At 36.7% G+C, this 22,375-nt stretch overlaps 1 protein-coding gene across 1 annotated transcript in view; it reads right to left on the bottom strand.

The window, feature by feature from the left end:
• Positions 1 to 22,375, bottom strand: part of ZDHHC14 (zDHHC palmitoyltransferase 14) — a gene marked incomplete at its 5' end in the record, with an annotated part of 101,362 nt that overhangs the window by 27,605 nt on the left and 51,382 nt on the right. Inside the window, 2 exons of the mRNA XM_084261978.1 lie at positions 7,693 to 7,851; positions 21,328 to 21,500. Of these exons, the coding sequence (XP_084118104.1) occupies positions 7,693 to 7,851; positions 21,328 to 21,500 (332 nt within the window). The remainder of the gene's footprint in view (positions 1 to 7,692; positions 7,852 to 21,327; positions 21,501 to 22,375) is intronic.

Genomic DNA, 22,375 nt, shown 5'->3' on the forward strand with positions numbered 1-22,375 from the left:
GTGTTACCACCTTTATTAACACACTCAAACATACATCCCAGGACCAGGAAGAGTCAACAGCCTGCTACTCAAATCTTGCTTCAGTAATAAATAAATAAGTCACATTACACCTCAATCAACTGGGCCAGCATTGCTCAAAATCAATTTCGATAGCAGTGGTACAACATAGGACTACAAAGTCCATTGTCATGGATGCACACTGAGCAATTATGTAGTGCCACCACCACATCTGGACATATTTGTAACGATGACAATTACAGCTTTTTGTAGTACTATGATGTCATGATATGACCACATCTATTCAGGCTTCTTGACTTGACATTTTGTATGACAAATGGTACTTTCAGAATCTAGTTGCTCATGAAATATTTAGGAAAACAAATGAGGTTTTGAAAAGTCCATATAAGGAATACTTTCTATTACAAAATACAGCAGTCCAATCCCAATAGCCTGCTGAGAGTCATGCATGCATACACAGAAACAAATATAACCATGGCAACAATTTCTTTACAGTCAGTTCAGAATGTCTGAACTTATATCTGATATTCATAGCACATTCATAAAATCTACCAATAGCTCAGATGTTCAGTTCCACTGATTAAAGTCATCACTCCTTAGAAAACTGTTTAATCATATTTAAAAAACAACCTGATAGAAATTGCCATCAATTGGAAACAGCAATCAAAGATATTGATCACTAACTTACACAACGTTCACCTGTGTGACAGTTATTCCCCTGACAACGCCTTTCTTGTTACTTTTGTGGAATGAAATCAGAGTAAAAAAATTATATGAAAAAAATGGTTAATAACATAAGACTGGTTGCAAGTTACATTTATATGCATGATGATGTTATTTTAGAACATCTGTGATGGACAATGCACAATAGATCCTTTAAATCACTGAGCTTCAGCACTTTTTGTACTCTGACCCCAAATCAAAACAATCCAAGATAACCAAATGAAACAGAAAGAGCCTTTTAGCCTCAAGTTTACATTCGGGAAATACTCACCAAAGGTTTACTCCAGATTACATTTTGGACACTATACTAATATCTACAACATGATACAAACTGAGACAGTAATGTAACACTGGGTAAGATGGTCCTTTATTAATGAAATAATAATGTCCATGGATATCTACAACAAAAAGTCGGTCAGAAACACAAAAACAAGGACTACTCAACAAATATTTCTCTCTCACAATTGTTTAAATACTGTCCCAGACAGCTAAGATATTTGAGTGGGTTTCAGGGTTTTTTAAAGAAATCCAGTTGTAATGTCAACTTTTTCCATGCTTATCAACTTCCATAGTGGCAGAGTAATGTTATTCACAAAAAGAGAATAACCATGCCTTTTAAAAAAAAAAAAACAAACAACAATTTATTAGGTAAACAGCTGGCTATTGACTGAGGATAGCTCATAGCAATTAAACTATATTGTCACGTAGCTCACTTCATTGCTAAACGATAACAAATGTTTACTGATTAGCAAGAGACCCCTTTGACTGCATGCACATTAATGGTGACATTTTCAAAGGCAGCAGCAGGAATTTAGAATGACAGTTCTTTGGTAAGGACCACCAAGAGCGCACAGCCAAGGACCTCACTACTCTCCTAACATAACCATTCTTGTCAATGCAATACCTTCACACACTGGGGACCAAACAAGTGCCAGACACGTGCCTAATCATGGAGGGAGAGAGTTAAAAACCCCAGCCTGTCCCTAGGAGAAGCACAGTATCCTGACCAGGTATCACCTGCCACAAAGGTCATGGATTTGTTCCTGTCTCTTCTACAAGAAAGCACATTTTTTGCACACTTCTGTCGCTGCCTTGTATCTCCCTTTGAATTCCTTAACCATCTTCCAAATTGTAACCAGTGCATCAAATGTAAATATTTATTTTCTTATGTTCTGAGCCCCCTCCCCAACCTTAATTTTTCTGGGTAATTTCTCTCTTTCCTTTACTCTGCCATTTAAGGTTTACAATAGCATTTACACTGTTGGGTACTCTGCTTTTTTATATGCAGACCAATACAGAAGTGACAACCTCTCTCTGAAATAACCTGTAATACTATTAGACTTCTTAATGCCTTATTTCCCAGTGCTCAGGCTTAGACTTTAAAACTGACACGTGTGGTCCCTGAATTTCTGAAGTACATGTAGCATACAAATGGCACGATCATAAATAAATAATACATTACTTCTGTAAGTGCTGGTGTGTACTTAGTTTGGCAGCATCTTGGTTGCCCCAAAAAGGCAGCACGAAAAGAGAGCCAAAGCCATTCCTCACACGTAAAAGTTAAGAAAAAGCATACATGAAAGGGAAAAAGAAAAAAGGGGGAAAAAGAGAGACATAGCAGACAACTTTGTAGTTTTAACTGTTAAGGTAAAAGAGTCACTTCAAGAGACCTTGAGCTAAGGTTTACCAGGTTCAAAAATCAGGCCCCTTAAAAAGAAGTGAAAATTGTACTTTCTCCATGGCAGGAAATGTAAGGAGAGAAATAGGCAAAGGTCATGAAAAGGAACTGAAAGCAAGAACAGAGATAATAAAGTAACGAAGGCAAAGTGTTACAGAATGGAAATAAAACCAAGCAAAACAAAATCCTCACATCATGTAAATGCAGACTGATTATAAGAGACCATAAAGTCCTGGGAAAATTATTCTTAGACACAGTGTCAGTGTTAAAAAAAACAATTACAATGCCAACTCTCAGCCTGTTTTTTGAAGTAATTTGTGTTCTTCAGGCTGGAAGATGGTGGTATCTGAAGTGAGTACTGGGAAAAGTGTCTTCCAGAACACACTGGCAATTCTCACTCTGTCTTGTGTGTGTAGTTACACCTGTTTTAAAAAATCAATTCCCCATTAAAAAAAACAAACCCAAAACCAACACTGGTGCCTAATCTGGGAAACTAGTTTTAAAAACTTTAATTTTATCCCAATTCTGCTGTTTGGCATATTGCTGGACATGTAAGACATATTTTCAAAGCAATAAATCAGTGTACTCCAGTCAAGACCAAAATGAAAAGACAATGCCTGCAATTGCCTGGCCGAAGTGCTTTACAGAAACAATGATTTAACCAGAAAGGTAGTGCCTGTTGGCTTCTAATATATTTTCTGTCAAAAATTTTTGTCAAAATCTTGACACTTGGTCTCATGTTTAGGATCTGTAGAAAAGCCATCAGACTTACAAGTGAGAGGAATTCTATCTCCTACATGAAGCAGAAACATCAATAAAAAATGCCAGTATGGTATGTGCACCTTCAGTACTACTGGCATCCTGGTTCCCCACCTCGAAGTTTGTGTTTTGTACAAAGAAGGGCAACTAGGATCCATCAAGTGCTATTGTAAAAAAACCCAAGGGATTACCCCACAGGGTTCAAAAAAGTCTACACTGAAAAGTTCAGAGTATGTGAGAATATTCATCAGGAAGTACCCCTGAATGCTTGCCCTCTTCTCCTGTTCTTCCACAGAGATCCACTCTGGCCATGGTGGGAAATGGGCTACTGCACAAACCAAAACTGTGGCCTAAGTTAACATGGCATTCTTATGTTTATCAATGATCTCTGAAAAATCAAACTAAATGTTTCCAGGTTAAGTTGTGTTTATTTGAGCTTTGAATGGTCATGGGGAAAAAAAAATCATATTGAAAGAAACAGTGGAACTGGAGAAGAGCAGCTATCTTTATCCATCAGACAAATTTATGATACAGATTTTGAAGCCAATAAAAAGGCTGTATTCTCTTAGATTAATATAAATCTAGGGAGGTGATTCTCCTGCTCTACACTGCGCTGGTGCAGCCTCACCTTGAGTTCTGCGTGCAGTTTTGGGTGCCACAGTACAAGAGGACACAAAACTATTGGAGAATGCCCAGGGGAGAGCAGCAAGGGTGGTGAAGGGTCTGGAGGGGAAGTCTTATGAGGAGAGGCTGAAGTCCCTTGGTTTGTGCAGCCTGGAGAAAAGGAGGCTGAGGGGAGAGCTCATCGCTGTCGTTGGCTTCCTGACAAGGGGGAGAGAAGGGGCAGGTGCTGATCTCCTCTCTTTAGTGAGCAGGGATAGAACCCGAGGGGACCGTGTGAAGCTGTAACAGGGGAGGTTCAGGTTGGATATTAGGAGGAGGTTCTTTACTGAGAGGGTGGTTGGGCACTGGAACAGGCTCCCCAGGGAAGGGATCACAGCATCGAGCTTGGCTGGGTTCAAGAAGTGTCTGGACGATGTGCTCAGTCACATGCTCTGAGACTTGTCTGGCCCTGTGTGGACCCAGGAGTTGGACTTGATGATCCTTGTGGGTCCCTTACAACTCATCATATGTATGATTCTATGATTCTAAAACATGGCTCTTTTTCCACCATACTGTATTTTGCCTTAGTCTATATCAATTGCTTCCCTTGACAAGCAAAACTGTGATATATATGAATGCAAAGAAGTCTTCAGACATTTTGATTACTGGACTAAGTTGATTTACTACTTGCTAATCACTATTCACTGTTTCTCATTAGTCATTCTGTACTATAAATAAATTGTTTGGAAATAGTCAGCTGCTTCTTGTTCAGCTTTTATTATAGAAATCAAATTAAACAAGACAAAAATTATTTACTAAAACCAAACTAAAAAGGAAATTACACAGTTGATGTTGAAATGACCCAAAACCAAATGTGAAGTCATTTGGTCGTTTCAGAAGCAAGCCCAAACACTAGCTTCTTCCTAGCAGTGCACACAGTACCATCAAATCTCTTATTAAAACCCAGCAAAAACTACCTTGAGTTCAGAATTAGTCTGCTCTGGTTATTATTTTTTTTTTTTTAAAGTCTTTGTCTCTTGTGTTTGTGTACGTTATTTTAAATTAATTTATAATTTTTATCAACATAATGGTACACAGAAAACACTTGAGGGGCTAACTTCAACTGCCATTCACAAAGGCTGTTAAAGAAAGCAAGTCATGAATACATCAGAGATATTTGCCTCTGGGAATACTTACTCCATTTTTTTAAGGCATTACATAAACATAACCAACTATATTTGTGTGAAAATCCAGATTTTTCTGGATACTACTATGAAAATATTGTAAAGTTAAAGTAATTTGGAGTATTACTGTGGGTAGAATGCAAATTAGTTTGGTGGTTTTTTAAAAGCTATTTCTTCTTATTTTTATTTAAATATACTATGTAGCCATTTATAAAAAAATACCAATGAAATGACAATCAGAAACAAGATCAAGTACACCATGACTACGGCAAAGTTAGGATTAATTCAAGAGGGGAAAAAACCAAACCCAACCATGATTTTTTTTTATGCACTTACGTATTCAAAATGCAAAGGATTGCTTACAGAATGAAAATTATAAATAGAAAATACAGAATGAAAGAACCTCTCTTTCACACTGCATTCATTTGCCCACTATCATAAAACACCTTCAGTTAAAAGCAGTGTACTATTTTTTCTAAGCAGTGAGTGCTGGTTTGAGAGAAGACTCCATTCCTGTATCTCACAGTGTCTGTAGTTAGTTTATAACTATGCAGGAAAAGCTTCAGGAACGATGTGGTAAAAAGGAACTCATAGTCATATTGGCAGTCAGTTGCAATTTTAAGTTACTTAAATATTCGTATGTGTGTGAAGTAGGAATATTTTTGCATTGGTTTGGTTACATCAGAGAGAAACTTGGAAATGATAGTGGCAGAACAGTCATAAGATTTATTCACAAACTAAAATTAAATAAAATCATCATCATATAGACAATCCTAACTTAAGAGTGGTGGTCAACTGCAAAAATGTATTCTGATTAAGCATATACACTTCTATTGTTCATGTTCCACAAGTACATGAGCAATGCTATTTCCTTGGCATTGATTTTTCATGGCAAGTTATTTGCAGGTAGTTGTAGACTTCACCTTTTGCATTCAATACACCTATTTATATGAATAATACCTGTACCTAATCAGAAAACAAAAATATTATGCAATACACCCTGAAAAAGTAATTGTTTATTATAATTCCCATTATAAACGTGGAGGAGAAAAACCACAGCAAATCCATTCCAAGAAGTAGATGGAATATTTTTTTAAAATAACTTTAAATTTAAAAATGTGAAAGAGGAAATTACAACAATCATGCCTATTTAATAAGCAGAAAACACTCATCTTCCTGGATACAATTATCACTTACGTAATTTTCTCACGCTTTTCTGATATACATCTACAATAATTCACATCTGTTGCTTCATCACAGGCATAATCAGAAGACAAAGACTGTTTGTTTCCCCATCATCATAAATTGCGTGTTTCACAGAATAAATTTTCCCAATTTAGTATGAAAATGACAGTAAGATTATAGAATAAATTGTAGAAAAATCCTTCATACCATTTATTAAAAACCCTTAAACATTATTTCAAAATGTGCCTCAGTATGTTTTGGGAACTGTTCTTATTTATGCACACTCAGAAGAGACAACAACCTTTAACTTTTATTTACTGCACTGGCCAACAACTGCATTTTCACATTATCAGGTTTGCTGAGCAACAGCACAACACTAACATCCAAGGTACATATTCGATGTAATATTTTTCTGAAAATGTGTCAACTGAAACTCATAAACATCCCTACTTGCCAAGCTCAGTAACTTTTACTACACTACAAAATGCTATCACATCAGTAAAACTTATTTACTGAAGGAACCATCTACATATATTAACCAATTGTATAGAGCCAAAAGGCTAAACTTTTCACTCTGATGTAAGCGTACTCCTTAAATGACTATCATCTAAACATGAAACTGTAATTCTTCCAATGACTGCTTTGTATCTAAAAATATCACTGCTGAATGCTGCAATTACATTTCTCAGCTGGAGACATCTTTCTACATTATTTTCTTGAATGCGTAAGATCCAGGCTCAACAGTGTGCTAATCAGCTGCACTAAACTCTAAATGTGATGTAATTAACAAGAAACTACTCAGATTTGATTGGGAGGGGGATGGGTGTGTGTGTGTGAGGGTGTGTTTGCTTTTAAATCTAAGCACATCTTAATCACCTTGTCTGCCCTCCAAAGAAGAGTGCCTAAAAAAGAAACCCCATCATTACTAAATATCCTTAGGTCCTGATGTCCACTCACTCTCAAAATAGCATGCTTGCCCAGGAATTTCTTATGGATTCTGAGTATGAAACGTCTAGTCTTAAAACTTCTCAAAAGGTAAGGATATACAAGAATATACACCTATAGTGTATAGTGTACACCTATAGTGTATATTCTGGTCACACTGTAAGCCCTAAACATTTGAACCATGCCTCACAGTTAGTTTGTAATGAACTGGAGAAGCAGCTTTGTTTGGTGAAGGAAGTAATTCCGAGACTCCCATAAAGCTTGGTTCTCTGCACTGGGAAGTTCAGCACCCATACTATGCAATTCTGTTTGAATTGGGTGTTTTCTTTGTCTGGCAGAATAGGTTAGGAAAGATGTATGCATCAGAAGATATTTGTTCCTTTTTGGACTAGGAACAGCTATCTGTGAGGTCAAATCTTTTCTTCTGCCTCCTCTAAAATTCTTAACATTTAACAGAGCTTGTAGGAATGAAGGATGTACACAGCAAGCGACCTCATGAGTAATCTTGAGGTTTGATTCTTTTCTTTCTTGTATCAAAAGTATTCATAACCATACATAAGGTACTAAATTTAGCATATGCCATATCTATTTACTCACCTACGCAGTTATCACAAAGGCTGCAATGTGAGGCACGAGGTGGGCGGAAAATCTTGCAAGTAAAACAGTATTTTAGTTTCACTGTCTGTCCATTGATGATCACTTCTTTTGTTCTGGGAGGGGGGCGGTATCCTCCTGAACTGGAGCCGTTTGCAATATCTAAACATGGAAATACAGCGCATTAAAGTTTTCACATGAGCTGTGGCGTACACACAGAACTGTCCCTGATGGCAGTCTATAGCAACTTTACAATTCATAATAGCACACTTAAAATTTTCCCTTCTCTTTCTCCTAAAATAACATGTAACAAAGAGACAGTTAATTACAATGAGCATCCATAGACAGTCAATTAAAGAAACTACTCAAACTCAAATGATGACAATTGCCTTGATCCCAAAACTCTTACGCTCTGAAACCCCCCCAGAGAATACATTACAGACAACTATGACTACTGGTGCAGGATAGTAAAACTTGGACAAGTTATCTTTAGGATTTTCCTGATTTAAGTTTTGGGAGCTTTTTTTAGAATTCCTATCGTAAGAAAAAGTCTCTCTACAAATGCTGCAGAAATTCTACAACCTAATATAGAATATGCACATTTACTTAAGCAACAGCAGCTCTGTCATTAGAGCCTGGCATCAGTCATCACTTTGAGATCTCTTGAATGCTGTGAGACAGTGGAGCACATTCAGAATAGTATTTCACAGCTCTTGGTGTTTTAAAATTTGAGTATCTAACTCCCAGTGTTACTTTTACATGTCTAGAAGTTTGCTGCAATGTTTCCAACTACCTCATTTGGTACAAGTGGTGGGCATTAGGGTTTTGTTTATTTGCTTGTTTTTTTGTTGTTTTGGGACATCAGCATGCATTTTTTCAGCAACTAAAGAACTGATTATGCTAAATAATTTAAGTTCAATTTTGTCATTTAGAGGCACCCAAGCTGAGCTATACTCTGAAAACTGAACATATAGAAGTGGTACCTTTTTCTCAGTTTATCTGTTCATGTGTAACCACAATCAAATTAAACCACAGAAGTGAAAAATCACCTAAATTATTACTCTTAGATTGGCAGAACAGCAAGATCAATAGGAAAGTAAAATTATTTTCCCATTTAAAAATACACTTCAAAGTCAGAGTCACCTCTATACAATTGTTTTAAGTTGCTCCCCTCACATATTGGATGAGCATGGGGGGGGCTGGATAACAGGTTACTAAAAGAACCTCAAATTGTTAGAAATATCACTCCCAATTACTATTTCTGCCAGGCCTGTAAACATATTTACACAGCCTACAAACTACACATTTTCCAAGGGGGGGGGGGGGGGGCAACTAGGAAGGCTGTTACCTAGCAAGGTGTTCAAATCAGCAACAGCATAGACGTGCTAGCAAAGGTGTACTTATACTATATGCTAGATTTGGCAGCAAATCTAGCATAAGGAGGTCCTGTCTGCAACATGCTCACTCACTCCATAAATATGCATTGATAAGAGTATTTGTGGAACACCACTGTGAACTTGACTATTGAAACACCTGGACTTCAGACAACTCTCTTGGAAAAGAGGGTGGAAGGAGGGGAACAACAGCCGAGAATGACGGAATCAGGGTGTGAAGCTCCTAAGGATCCTTTACAAGGAGGAAGTGGTGAATACTGAAGAAACTCCAGCTTAGAAGCCACTTACTAGCCCATGATGAGGTCGAGACTTTTGCTTGCGCTGGATTTAAACCAATCCCCTGCAAAGTTCCTGCAATGCTGGGCCAGGTCCTATGAGCTGCATGTGGAAGCATGGGTTACAGTGTGGGTCCCATAATCATCAATAATATTGATTTTGACCTCAAGGCCAACAGTACTTGACATGGCTTTTTTTTAATGAGTAAGTATTGCATTATAAGTTAAATTACATTTGTATTTACATGCTGAAGCATAACCAAGACAGCAGAAGTTGCTTAATGCGCAATAGAAACATTATCCTAACTTTCTTTCAGTTTTGATTCTACAGTTACGTTGTTTAAAAGAAACAAAAAGCACTCTAGTAGATGCAAAAATTTAATGAGGTCAAGAGAAATAATTGAATTCCTTAAGGTTATAGTAAAAAATATTTTTATTTGCTTGCATAACTATATTTGTCCTCATGACACATCATTTTTAGTTAATTAATTTTTGATTTTTGCATTCTAATTTAGAACTAAGTTGAAAAGATGCTCTTTTGAGGACATAGCACAACTGTGCTTATACTACTTAGTTTGATGCAGATATGGATGTTTGCTAAATCCAGAAAACAGGGAAGAATTTCATATCATTCAGAGCTTCCATATTTACAAGGTAAACTTCTTGAACAAGTTATCATAGGCTGTGTGAAATGCTGAAATAAGTAACTTCTTGTACTAGTACAGATCTACAGAAAACAATACTTCTTAGAAGAGAAAAACACCATAGTAAGTTTTTGTTATTAAAAATCCCCTCTAGCTGCTCTTATAGTTACTACCACTGGAAAAGATAAGTATATTTTAATACCTATACTTCCAAGTGACATCTCACCAGGAGTTTTTTAATATATTTAGTCTTTCTGTAAATCCATGGGCTTTACAAAACACAGCATTATGCCCTTTTTAGACTAGTCTGGTCAAGACAGACTTAAATTGTGAACAAAAATATAGGTCATTAGCCCTAATCAGCTTTTTAGCCAGTAAAGTGTTTAATGCATGCACACATAACATGTTCATGAATAAACCAATGATTTCCATTTCATACTCATACTCAAATTTAGGTGCACAATTGTAAAAAATACTAATGAAGCCTGAATTTTATGTATGTGTATCTTTCTATACTGCTAGAAATGCTAATGCATTGAATTTTCTAAAATAGCACTAATGTTACAGATTTTCTTCTTTTACAAGATCTTATTACTCCCGAATATGTACATCACCACTGAAAGAAAATTACTCAGGCCAGACAAGGTAAGTTGCTTAGAAGAAAACCACTCTTCTCTCTAATGAAACATTTATGCATAAAAATGCACACTGACTAAAACCAGTAGTTCCCCACCTTTCAAGAAGTTCAAAAAGTGCACTGAACTTATTTTATTTTAAAGGGGGCTCTAGCAGAATCTCCAAAGGTAACTTCCCTCTTCTCTGGTGGAAAAGGAAGACTGCTGGCAGGCCCACTATATGTACAATGCTGATTTTCTAAGAGGATTTCCTTCCAAACCTTTGCAGAGAAGTTCACGTTCACAGGGACAGCAAATCCTAGCTCTCTGAGGAAAATTAATCTCAAAATCCAAGGATGAAAGCTGGTGCAAATGAAGTTAATGAAAACAGTTTTGTTGACTTACAAGAGAGTCACAATTTTACCCACATTCCTAAACTGCATAATCAAACCCACAGTCCTAGTCTCTTTGTTTATGAATAATTCTTCTGGAAACAAGCAACAGGGTGAGGTCAAATGGGCTTGGATTTAATCAGATTCATCTAACCTAAACATGCGCCAGCCTCACTGTCATTTTTTCAGACTGGAATTAGCCTTCAATTGGACTGATCATACTCAGGTTCTAACAGAGTTAAACCTTCTAATAGAGACGGTTCCTTTAAGGCACAATAAGATTAACCTTTAGGGAATCAACTTCCCCTGCATTTGACCACTACTTTTTGATGTTTTTCTCTTCAAATCCATTACAGATGTAGGAGTGTAAGTTATTTTACAAAAAGGGCAAAATTTTCCCACTAATGGGACTGCCTTCCATCCTCTGTGACATGTGTTAAATGTTTATGCACTAGATGGGGCTCCAGCATTTTTATTACCCTAGCACCAAACCCCCAAACACACCATCCATATCCTTGCAGGACCAAGGTACCTGAACTGCTGCAAGAAAGTCACTCCAGGAATTTAATGGAGATACAGCACAGGCTAGCAGCCTTCTAATGTGACAAACCCCACTAAGTTCTCTCAGATTGTTATGCTGAAGACAAATGGAACAAGGTGTTTAGATGAGACGCAGAGGCTGGAATTTGGTATACATATCACCAGGATTCTCTCACTCAATCAAGCATTTACTTTTTTTGTCAGTTTTCCTAAGATCTTAGGAGAAACAGGTCTCTCCACATTGTCTCTTCAAAAATTGAATCATAAAGTGCAAAATTTGCCATCAAGTTTAAAGGGACACAGTTTCAATCTTTAAAAATCATCTTTAGATAAATAAGTAACTTGAGGTAGTTGCTTCCTGCTAAGAAAACCAGATAATGCATTGAGAAAATCCTTATGCATGACTTTTATAACATCTGAAGAAAAAAACCACCCCATCTTGCAAAAATGCAAACCTCTAAGAAATATCTTCCTCTGTGTTTAACCACTTAAATTTAACCTACATACTTAACAACACTGAGCTACAAGAGTAGAGTATAATTAGGTGTGGTTTTTTTTTTTAAATGAACTTAATCAAATAAAATTTTATTGTTTCAAGACAGTACTCTTAATCTCAGGGACAAACAATATTTGGAACCTGGTTTAGACTGAAACCAGCAGCTGCTAACTGCTTTCTTCATCTGATAGCAACAAGCTCTTAACTTTAGATAAAAGAGTTACTGTCTTGATTTCTGAAAAAAACCCTATCTATTATTTTCTCCAAAGCAGAATTGCATCATCATCTTGAAGTCTAAAACTTTTCTCATTCGAGAAAGAAACATAATCTTTAGTGATCTGCTGAGGGGAAGAAGCATAAAGAGCTTTCCAGAGTACTTATCTAATACACAAAATAATTACACTAAATTTATTTTAAGAATGTTGTTTAAAGTATGCAATATCAGGCATGACTATAAGCCTACCAACTTGGTATCCCACCTTCAGAGAGAAAGCAAAACATACCCATGTTATACCCAAAAGTGGTATCGCATTTGTTCAGACTATTGTCAATTCTATGAAATGTCTGTGTTGTGGCACAGATTTAATTTTATACAGCTCTAAGGAAACCAATTGTACATTGTACAACCAAATGCAAGACAGGTAAGGAACTGTGGAGAAGTCTCAAGCGTAGTCTTGAGCATCAATGAAAATTACAGAGCCAAGACAAAAACAACTTCCAGAGACAGTGTGCTGGTGCAGCTAATACACTGAGTTCATGACTTTTCAACAGGTACAAGAAAGCAAGGAGAAAACACAAACTGCCCTGAGATGGTTGTACAGGATAAATGAGGTAGACACACATCAGTTAAGATGGTTAACCTGAAGAAAAATCTAAAGTGTTTCCCTGCTACAGATAGGCCTTTTTAAGGCTGGAAGGATAAATTACCAAGATCATCTTTTTCTTTACCTGCATCTGGCAGGGGGGTTAGACTCAATGATCTCTTGAGGCCCCTTCCAACCCCTAAAATTCTGTGATAAAATTCTGTGATCACCTAACTAATGCAAAAAAGACTGACGCTGTGAAAGAATTATTAATCTTGTATACGTCAAATGGAAAAACACTTTCCTGTGAACCCTGTTCTGCTGGGTTTGGTTATCCTTTTAACTTTATTATCCTATAAACATTTTTCCACTTGAGGTGACTTCACACTAAGCGAATTACAAGAGACGCATATCATAACTGTAAGGCGGTTAAAAAATAAGGCTGCTCTTAGGTTTCGTGTTCCCATAGAAAAAATTGCCCCCCTCAAATAGTATTTTGCATGATTGCAGAAGCCATGCTTATACACTCCATGAAAAGGATGCATTACCATTGGGATCGCCCTGGGAAAAAAGACTTCATTTTTCATGAAAGTTACAATCAAAGCAAATTTATGACATCAACAAGTTTAATTTCCCACTTAGGGGAAGAAGGAAAAAAGGAAGAAAGGTCATGCTGCATTTAACTTAGATTGTAGCATTTTTATAGCTATCTTTATCTTGCATGATATATGCCTCATGCACCTAGCAGCTTTTATTGTATTAGATGATATGAAAAAATACTCAAGTATTTTAAGACTTAGTCTCCTCTACTTCCTTACGCCAAACATGTATTTTTTAAATATTTTATTACAGGTTGTATTTTCTAGACTCGTCTATTTTGCTGCCTTCCTTTTCAGTTTCCACAGTGGTGTCAAAATCTAGATAGTGAACCGAGCCCTCATCACTAAGCACTGCAGAACATCACTTCTCCCGGTTTATGCAATGACTCTTCTTCTAATGCATCCCAATAATAATTTTCCCTTTTCGTCACGATATTGTGATGCTCACTCAATCAGTTTGTGGATAATCCTGAAGTCCCTTTTTACTGTACCATTCACTACTTAGACCCTTTTCAGTTAGTAGTTGATTTCCATTCATATCTGCATACTCTATCTGTTCCCTAGAATTGCTAAAACTATTTTAGAGTTAAAAAAAAAAATCCCACAGCCTAGTGTTAGGAAATTTTCCCAATTCAACATCAACTTCAGAATTAAGTGTGAAGCATATTCCCTTTTTCTTGAGCTCTTCAAGTTCCTACTTCATCACTTACTATTTGCATCTCGCCAGAAAGTTGCTCATTGACTGTGGTAATTTCATCTGGACCCTATTTCCAAAATCCAAACAGAAAGAGTCCTATGTGCAGAACCCTAGAAAGAGCTCTGTTACAGTCAAAATTCAGCACATCTGCTGCTTCCTCTCCATCAAGACAGATACTCTTATCATTGTGTTTGGTTACACTTTTGTAATAGTTTGTTGCTTGTTCTGAGTCTTAAATGGGCATAAACCCCAGCTCCTACCAGCCCCAGTTCTTACAACTGGTTCATTTAGCAGGTCAGATTTCTATTAGAACAGATTATTAGATAGACAGAAGTAGACACAGCATAGTAGATTAACTGATTTTTCCTTTTCTTTTAATGACTACTTTTCCACTTCTGACCTGTACTTCCTATCAGCTGATAAGAAGCGTGCGAGTTCTCTTTTGAGATCACAGTACTGAATCCTTCAGATTGCCCTCTTATTTCTCATTTCTCAGTTACACAGCATGCCTTTAACTTCTCCTTCTTCCTCTGACCTCTAAACAGAACCCGTCCATTGTATTCTACTGTTCCTTGCTGGTTGTAGCAGAATTTATTACCCTTTTACCTTTCCAACACTTTCCTGGTATGCTTGTGCCACCTCTTTATATTCACCTTTATAAATCATCTCCCCTTCTGATAAAACTATCTTTTTGACTGCAATCTTCATTAAACTACACATACAGACAGAAAGGCCTTGCAACTACAGTACTCCACCTCCCTCTGAATGAGGACAGCTTGACAATATGCATTTAACATAGTATTTTTCAATAATAGAAGTTCCTTTTGCTTCGTGGACATCCTCTCTTTTTCTTTCCAATTCCTTTCACTTTTTGTCTTGCTATGAACATGGGTGGTGGCTGGGCTACCACCATCTCCCCAAATCCTCCAGAAACAACTGCTTTCCATTCCTGTATCCTGGTGGTGGAAACAGCAGCATCACAGCTCTGTTAGTCCTCCATCTTCACCTCGAGAACAGTGATAGCGTAGGTGGAAACATTTCACACAGTCAGCATGACCATCCTGTTTCCTAAAAGGCACATGGAGTACCAGCAGTTTCTTTAAAAGATCTTAATTTGAGAACTGTTCTCCATAATAAGTTTGTCCTATTCTGTGCTTTGACAAATTTTACTGAACTTTAAAATCTTCAAAATAGCATTCTTAAGTCAGAATTCCTCCTCCTGGGAGGTAACAGTTTCTCACTGCATCTGTAATAATTTCTGTGAGGCTGCTTCCCAAAAAGGCAGGTAGGGCAGTGTAACCTCAACTACCCAAGAAAAACTCAAATAAGTAAAAGCCACAGATTGGACCGTTACATGCACAATTTTTAGAAAAGAAACAATTTGGTAAAGGCATTATTTTTAGCTGATTTATCTAAAGAATCTCTTGCCTACAAGTGTATTACTGTTAAACTTGCATTCCACCTCTATAAGGTGCCGCAAATTCAAAGGTACAGCAAGTTCCAGGGCAATTAAACTAAATGGTAAGAGTTGGAACATGTAGAAGTTTTCTTTTGAACTGCAGGATGGCTGCACAGAAGACACTCTACTAGGTTACATCTTTCTAGGGCACACTAAAAAAACTGTACTTATCTTTTAACAGCACAAAGATAATTCTTTCAATTCCATTGTTGATTCCAGAACCACAGTTTTAGGGCAGAAGGTTTTGTTACAGCTACATAGCTGGTTCCTAGGTTGCTCGGAACTTGCCATAAGCCCTTCTGCCTGGGAACCTGAGCCCCGAACTCCTCATTTCCTGGCAATATAACTCCTCCCTTCAAGACTTGTGCTACTGCTGAAGAGGAGAGTGGTTTTGTATCAGCAGTCTGAACCCCTGAAGCAAGTCTTCTGCATCATTCCTTTTTTTTTAAATTACTGTAAACACAAGTTATGAAACAAAAAACTCTGAACTAAAACTCAAAGAACTTTTTGGAACAAACTGCAGTGACTTGTTATTAGGGCCTTAATACAAAACCAAGAAATGCATTGTTACAGGGCTGCCTTCTACTTTCCTTGTCCAGGTTTTCATTACTCAAAGAACAACTTACTTGTCCTTGTGACTTTTTTGCATGTCTTTATAACCACTGGATAATGAAAATAATGTATCTAAGCCACTTTCTATGCCAATTAGCAAGCATTCAAAATACCTCATCCTTCAAATGAAGCCAAGGACACGCTCAGCTAATGTATATAGCCTGTTTATATGTCTGCCATGCTTGTATGTCTGCCATGCTGTAAGAATAGAGAATTAAACTGCACAACCTAAGAACTCTAAAGGGATAATTACACCACATTCATTTCAAATCAATAGGTGCAATTAAATACTGCATATATAGGTGCTGAAATTAAAAACTACGGAATTAAATTGGTGTGGTTAAACTGTGAAAAATCCTTTAATAAAAGCATATTTAACACATGATTTAAAGGACACAACAGATTTCACCAAGTTGGAAGATGCAGTGGTGAAAAATATCTGTCATAGCAAGATAACTAAATCCTAGTACCTACTCTTCAAAAAGTCACTTGTGATCTCATTGAGCAGACCGTCATCATCTTTGTCTTTATACATAATTACTGAAAACATATTTCCATTAGAAAGTCCATCTGTTTTACATAAAGATAATAGACTATATAAGGTTTTGTTCCCCAAATGCACTGTCATTATTACTGGTAGAGAACCAGCAAGTAAATTTCAGTGGCAACTTCATTAATGGATTTTAATTTCATTTTCTGCCTAAGGTACTTAAGAAATTCAAAGAAACATACACAATAATGAAAAAGTAACTAGAAATGACAGTGAACATAGGACAGTACCTAGCTGGATACTACTATTATCAGCATCGTACCCTTTCTGTTTCTCAAATGCAGGTGTGAAAGCATCCCACTGCTTAGGAAGATTTCATTATTTTTTCAAACAGTTCAAGGAATTATGACTGGTTTTCCTAATGCTGAACTACCAGCCACCAGGGGCAAAATTCAAAACACCACACTTATCTTTCCCTTCTGAACCGATAACCATTTGTTTTCATTCAGCAAACTGTCTCAGTAAGGGAAGCAAAACCAAGTATATCCTTACTTTAACCACAGTTAACTTCCCTCATATAAAATTTTGTTTATATACCATTATGATCCAGTTTTTCTTTACAATAATCTCATATTACAGTGTGATAAAGGATAAGTTATTTGCTCAGTCATCAACTGTTGTCTCGTTAAAGAGGAAATAACAAAAAACAAACCAGAACATTAGTAGTAAGAAGCCCAATGATCTGTCTGCAAACCTTGCTTCTGATCAGCTTTGAAATCCTATCCTTAGCCAAAAATGGGTTTAAAGAAATCTGTTATTACAGTAAGTGAAAGAAGGATGGTTGGTCAACAGGTTCAGACAAATTTCTTCCCTTCTAGTTCTGGTTTAAGTGTGCTTCACAAGTGCAGACTCCCATTCAGCGTTCCCCTGTGGTGGTCCAATCTTTTCCTAATGAGAACATCTTCTGATTAGGGACAGCAGAGTCCCACACAGTGCTGCTTTTCTGAGAAGGAAAAGGCCAACTAACACAAATGGATTGGTTGATGGCATGTCAGTAAGATGGTATGTGTGGAGTTCAGCAGAAACACATGATAATTTAAGAAGTAGCTTGGCTTGGTATTCACCTAACAATTGTTAAGCTTTCATTTGTAAGCTACCTTTAAATGCCTAATTTGACAAAGATGAAATGTAATTAAGATGTACAATTTTTTTCCTAAACTTTTTAAAAGTATCATTCATGGATTATTTTCTTTAAAAAGCAGCACTGTTTTCTTTATTAAATGTCTTAAGTAACCCACATTAGATATGATAAACATTTACTTTTATTCTATGGAAACTGCTTAAATTCTGTCATTTATCATCAGGGCAGCAGAGACAAAGATGATGATCGCTGAAGTGAAACATCTAGGAGAGGTCATGATGGAAGACCTAATAAGCCTAAAGGTTTAACAGAGATCTAGGTTCTTCAAGTAAGTCTTATGGAAGGTTATTCAATTAGAAAGATATTTTTATGATTTCAAATATCTAGTACATTTATTAACCCTCCAATCACAAGAACCAGGAAATCCAGTACTGAAACAGGCAAGCATTGTCCACTGCACCCCAAATGCTGCATTTAAAAAACTGAAGAAAAGCTACAGTTAAAAAAAATACAGAATACTTGTGAGCCATTACCGTAACTACAGCAGTAATAAAACAGTTACTTGGGAAGCTCTGTTTTGAAATGGTTCTTTCTAGAAAACTCTAAATTTTAAACAGTTATTTATCTGTAAATTAGAACACAATTTTATGATATAAAGGGGCATTCCTTTTTGGCAACACTACCTGCCTGAACTCCATCCTCCTCCCACACATTATTCCTACAGACAGAATTTTTGAGAAGATGTAGGGACAAAAAAAGAGAAAGAAAGGGGAAACTATAACTTTTCCCACATTTCCCCAAACAGTTCTGAGATGCTCTCCCCTCGCCTCCTTTCCTTGCCAGCTATAAAAATAATCCCATTACCTATTATAGCAACTTACACACTTCTATGCAGCACTTCACGTACTCAGTACTTGACTCTGAAAAACATTTACAGTGACAGCACTGGCAAAAAGCTAAAAAATAAGCTGCAAAATCTTTCTTCCTAAGAAATCTGTTGACTTTCCCAACACAAATTTGAACTTTGGCATCTGTTTTCGACATATCTGGATTCTGTGAATATTAGGAATTCTTTTATTACACAAGCAAGGACTGAGATTATTGTCTTTGAAGAGAATTCCAGTTCCTCAGTATAAACACATTCCATATCCATTTTTAATGTGGGGGGTTTTTAGAGCGTAACGAAAATATAGATTCACAATATTCCTCCATTTCAGGTTTAATTTCTTTATGGCATGTAAGGGCAGAAGATTTTCTTTTTAAATAATCCAGAGTGTTATATCCCAAAATGAGCAAACAAAAGAAATTTAGAGGAATTTAAATTCATCTAACTGGGATGATGCTATCTGGGCCATCTAGGATCTAACAGTTTTCTTATCTGTATACTATGTACAGCATGGTCCTTGCCCAAAGCTAAATCCTGACTGGCTAAATGTAACCTCCTTCTTGTCATGGTGATGACAGCTGCCTCATGGCTCTGCACAATTAGTCTAAACAATGTATAAAAGCAATATGGGTTTTCTTCCTGAAATCTGAATGCCAGCAGAATACACTGGTTTTGGAAAGCTATACCAGGTCTATAAAATTTCATGAACTACACATCTCAGACTTCACACACACCCATAAGAAGTGTTGTGTCCCACAAAGTTCAGTGACCATGTTACATGGTCATATATTTCCAAAAGCCTCAAACCTACACAAAGAACACACAGAGTAAGTACAAGTAGTTACAGCATGCTGCAAATGTATTGATTCCATTTCAGAATGCAAATTCAAACACTTTGAAATAATAAAATTCTGTTTCTTACACAGACACCTATTTTATCCTAACACACAGCACAACAGCTGTGGGTCAGGACCTCTCAAACAAAAAAAAATTATCCCACTGTAGTGATGATTGATGAACTCATCACTAGCTTTTGAAATCCCACTGCTTCTTAAAATAATCAATACCAAAGATGACATGTGTTTCCAGAAACTAAAACCAACTCCAACAGCAGTTTTCTGAAGCTGAGCTTCCCGTAGAAGATTTTTTTAATCATGATGAAACCATTAGAATCAAACAACTACTAAAATATTTTAAAACAAACTTGTTTTCTGCTGCTAAAGGCTCATAAAAGTCTAAACCAGTGAATACAAGCAATTACTTTTTTTGGTTTTACCTTAACAGTATTGCTTTGTCCAACAGAAGATACAGCTGCATGAGGTACTTCCTGTCTCTTAACAGCTAAGCAGACAGAGGAAGCCAGTGCTATTTTACTGTTAGCATTTTGCTATTTTGTCATGAATTCTCCTTTCATTCCTAAGTACATGGGCATGGTTCACAGTGTGATTTTGGTGCGTACAAACTACATTTTCTTTCTGAGGAAACTTCTGCTTCACGTTACCACCAAGATAACTCCACACCATGCATGGTGCTGGAGTCTAAATAGATTGCTTTACCCATCAGAAATTTTCACCTGTGCTTTATGGAGGACATATATAGTCTAGAGAACCAGACAGAACCTAGTCTGAAGTAACCCCCTCAAATTCACATTCTGTAGATGCATCTGCAACAACAGCTTCAGTGCACTCATTTGCTTCTACCTCTTTAAATTATTTGTTACAGGAAACAAAGCCTAAGGTTGCACTACAGTATTAAACCCCACAGGTATTTCTCTTATGCTCGCATATTTGTCTTTTCAATTGTATGAGTGAGTGAATGTTCCTCTAAAATTGCTTCAGAAAATGGGATTTCCATTGACTACCATATCAAAGCAGATAGAGAAGCCTTTAGTAAGCTTTAATAGCTTACTAAAAAATAAGCAAACAACCCCCCTGTTTATGAAGCAGCTCTGCAAACTCATCCTGTGTTTTATCCAGGTAGCACATTTTAGCTAGTCAGCATATTTGCAGCCGTAGAAGTTCCACGATTAGAATTTAGTTAACAATTGTTTTGATAAATGAGGATGATTAAAATCTAATTCACTTTCCTTTAATTGTTCTGGCTTTACACAGATTAAAAAACCAAACCATTTTATTACTGTTATGAAAAAAAATCTTCCCAAGACTGCATCTACTGACAAGAATGTATATTAACACAGAGACTTATCTGACTCCTTTACAATATCAATAACAACATAATTAAATTCAGATAAACTCTGAGGGTATATTACTTTAAATTGCAGAGCCTTTGCAATATCAGCTTTCTTGCCAAAAATACTTCAGAAAGTATTCTCTTGTGCACTGTAGAGAGACTTCTATCAGACTTGCTGAAAAGTATTTACAGGAATAACGATCACTCTCCAAATTTTGTTTACTGTCTTTCTTGGTGAAGAACTGATTAACCATCTTTCCACAGGAATCACTGCGATGTCATCAGACATTGTAACTCCAGAACAATTACTGTGGTAAGATAGAAGTAACTCCTCCCATGAGCAGAGCAGCACACTGCCTTCACACAGCACATGCACCCTCGGGAGGAAAGCGAAGAGACAACAGACCTTCGGTGTTACCTATTTGTCTCTCTAGATCTGCTGCTTCGTCTGGTGTTGCGCGTGGGAGGACACCAGGATCACTGAAACTAGTACGCAGCAGGGTCCCCATCACGAAAAAGAAAAGAATCCCACCAATTGCAGGTATAGCAGGTGTAATCTTCTCTGACAAATATGGACAACTGAAAAAAGAGAAAAGATTAAACATAATCAGTAACACACAGTACAACTTGCTCTCAAAACCTGTTTATCATTATAAATCCATATGAAGAATTCACTTCCATTGATGCATTGGAATGTTTTTTGAAACCAAAGTTTGTTTGCAAGTTCATTGCACTTCTGAGATGTCCCATCATCTGTTTAATATAATAAAGGTCTGAATGGCATAATAATGAGCTCGCTAATATGCAATACTCATTTATATAAGAAAATAAAATATTACAGGATATCATAAAGTCATATATTTGTTCATCTACTGCCCAATTACATAATAGAAAATTGGGGGGAAGGGGAAATAACCTGAAGATATTCAGCAATAAATAGCAAAGCATATAACATAATGAAATAAGTCGCACTGAAAAATTTAATTAAGTCAATAAAATTATCATCCATCACAAAGATGGGTGTTCAAGATCTTACACCTGTGACACTCCTTTAATAGCCTCTGTATACATCAATATTGTATCATCACTATTGATTCTCTTTCTCAATCTATTTCTTGTCACCTGGTAAGCTTGTTTACTCATTTCCAAAGTAAGATGGGTGCAAATGACAGCGCAACACACCTGGAAATGAAATAATCCAGGAAGGTTCCAGAGCAACATCAAGAACCCTTTACTAGCATAAGAAAAAAGGCTCTGTGGTTACCAGATTTACAATACTCACGCAGGGATCACAGTTTTAATAAATTTTCCTCTATGCTTCACATGTAATAGAACCAAAATGGACAGAAGCATTGAAATGTAAATGACACAAATAGAAGTATCTCTCTACAGCTGTGCAAAAAGAAGGGTTAGACATTACACAGTATGCCTTTAATATACACAGTATACCCTTT

Source organism: Gallinula chloropus (genome assembly GCF_964237585.1).
Source record: "Gallinula chloropus genome assembly, chromosome: 3".
NCBI classification, from domain to species: Eukaryota; Metazoa; Chordata; class Aves; order Gruiformes; family Rallidae; genus Gallinula; species Gallinula chloropus.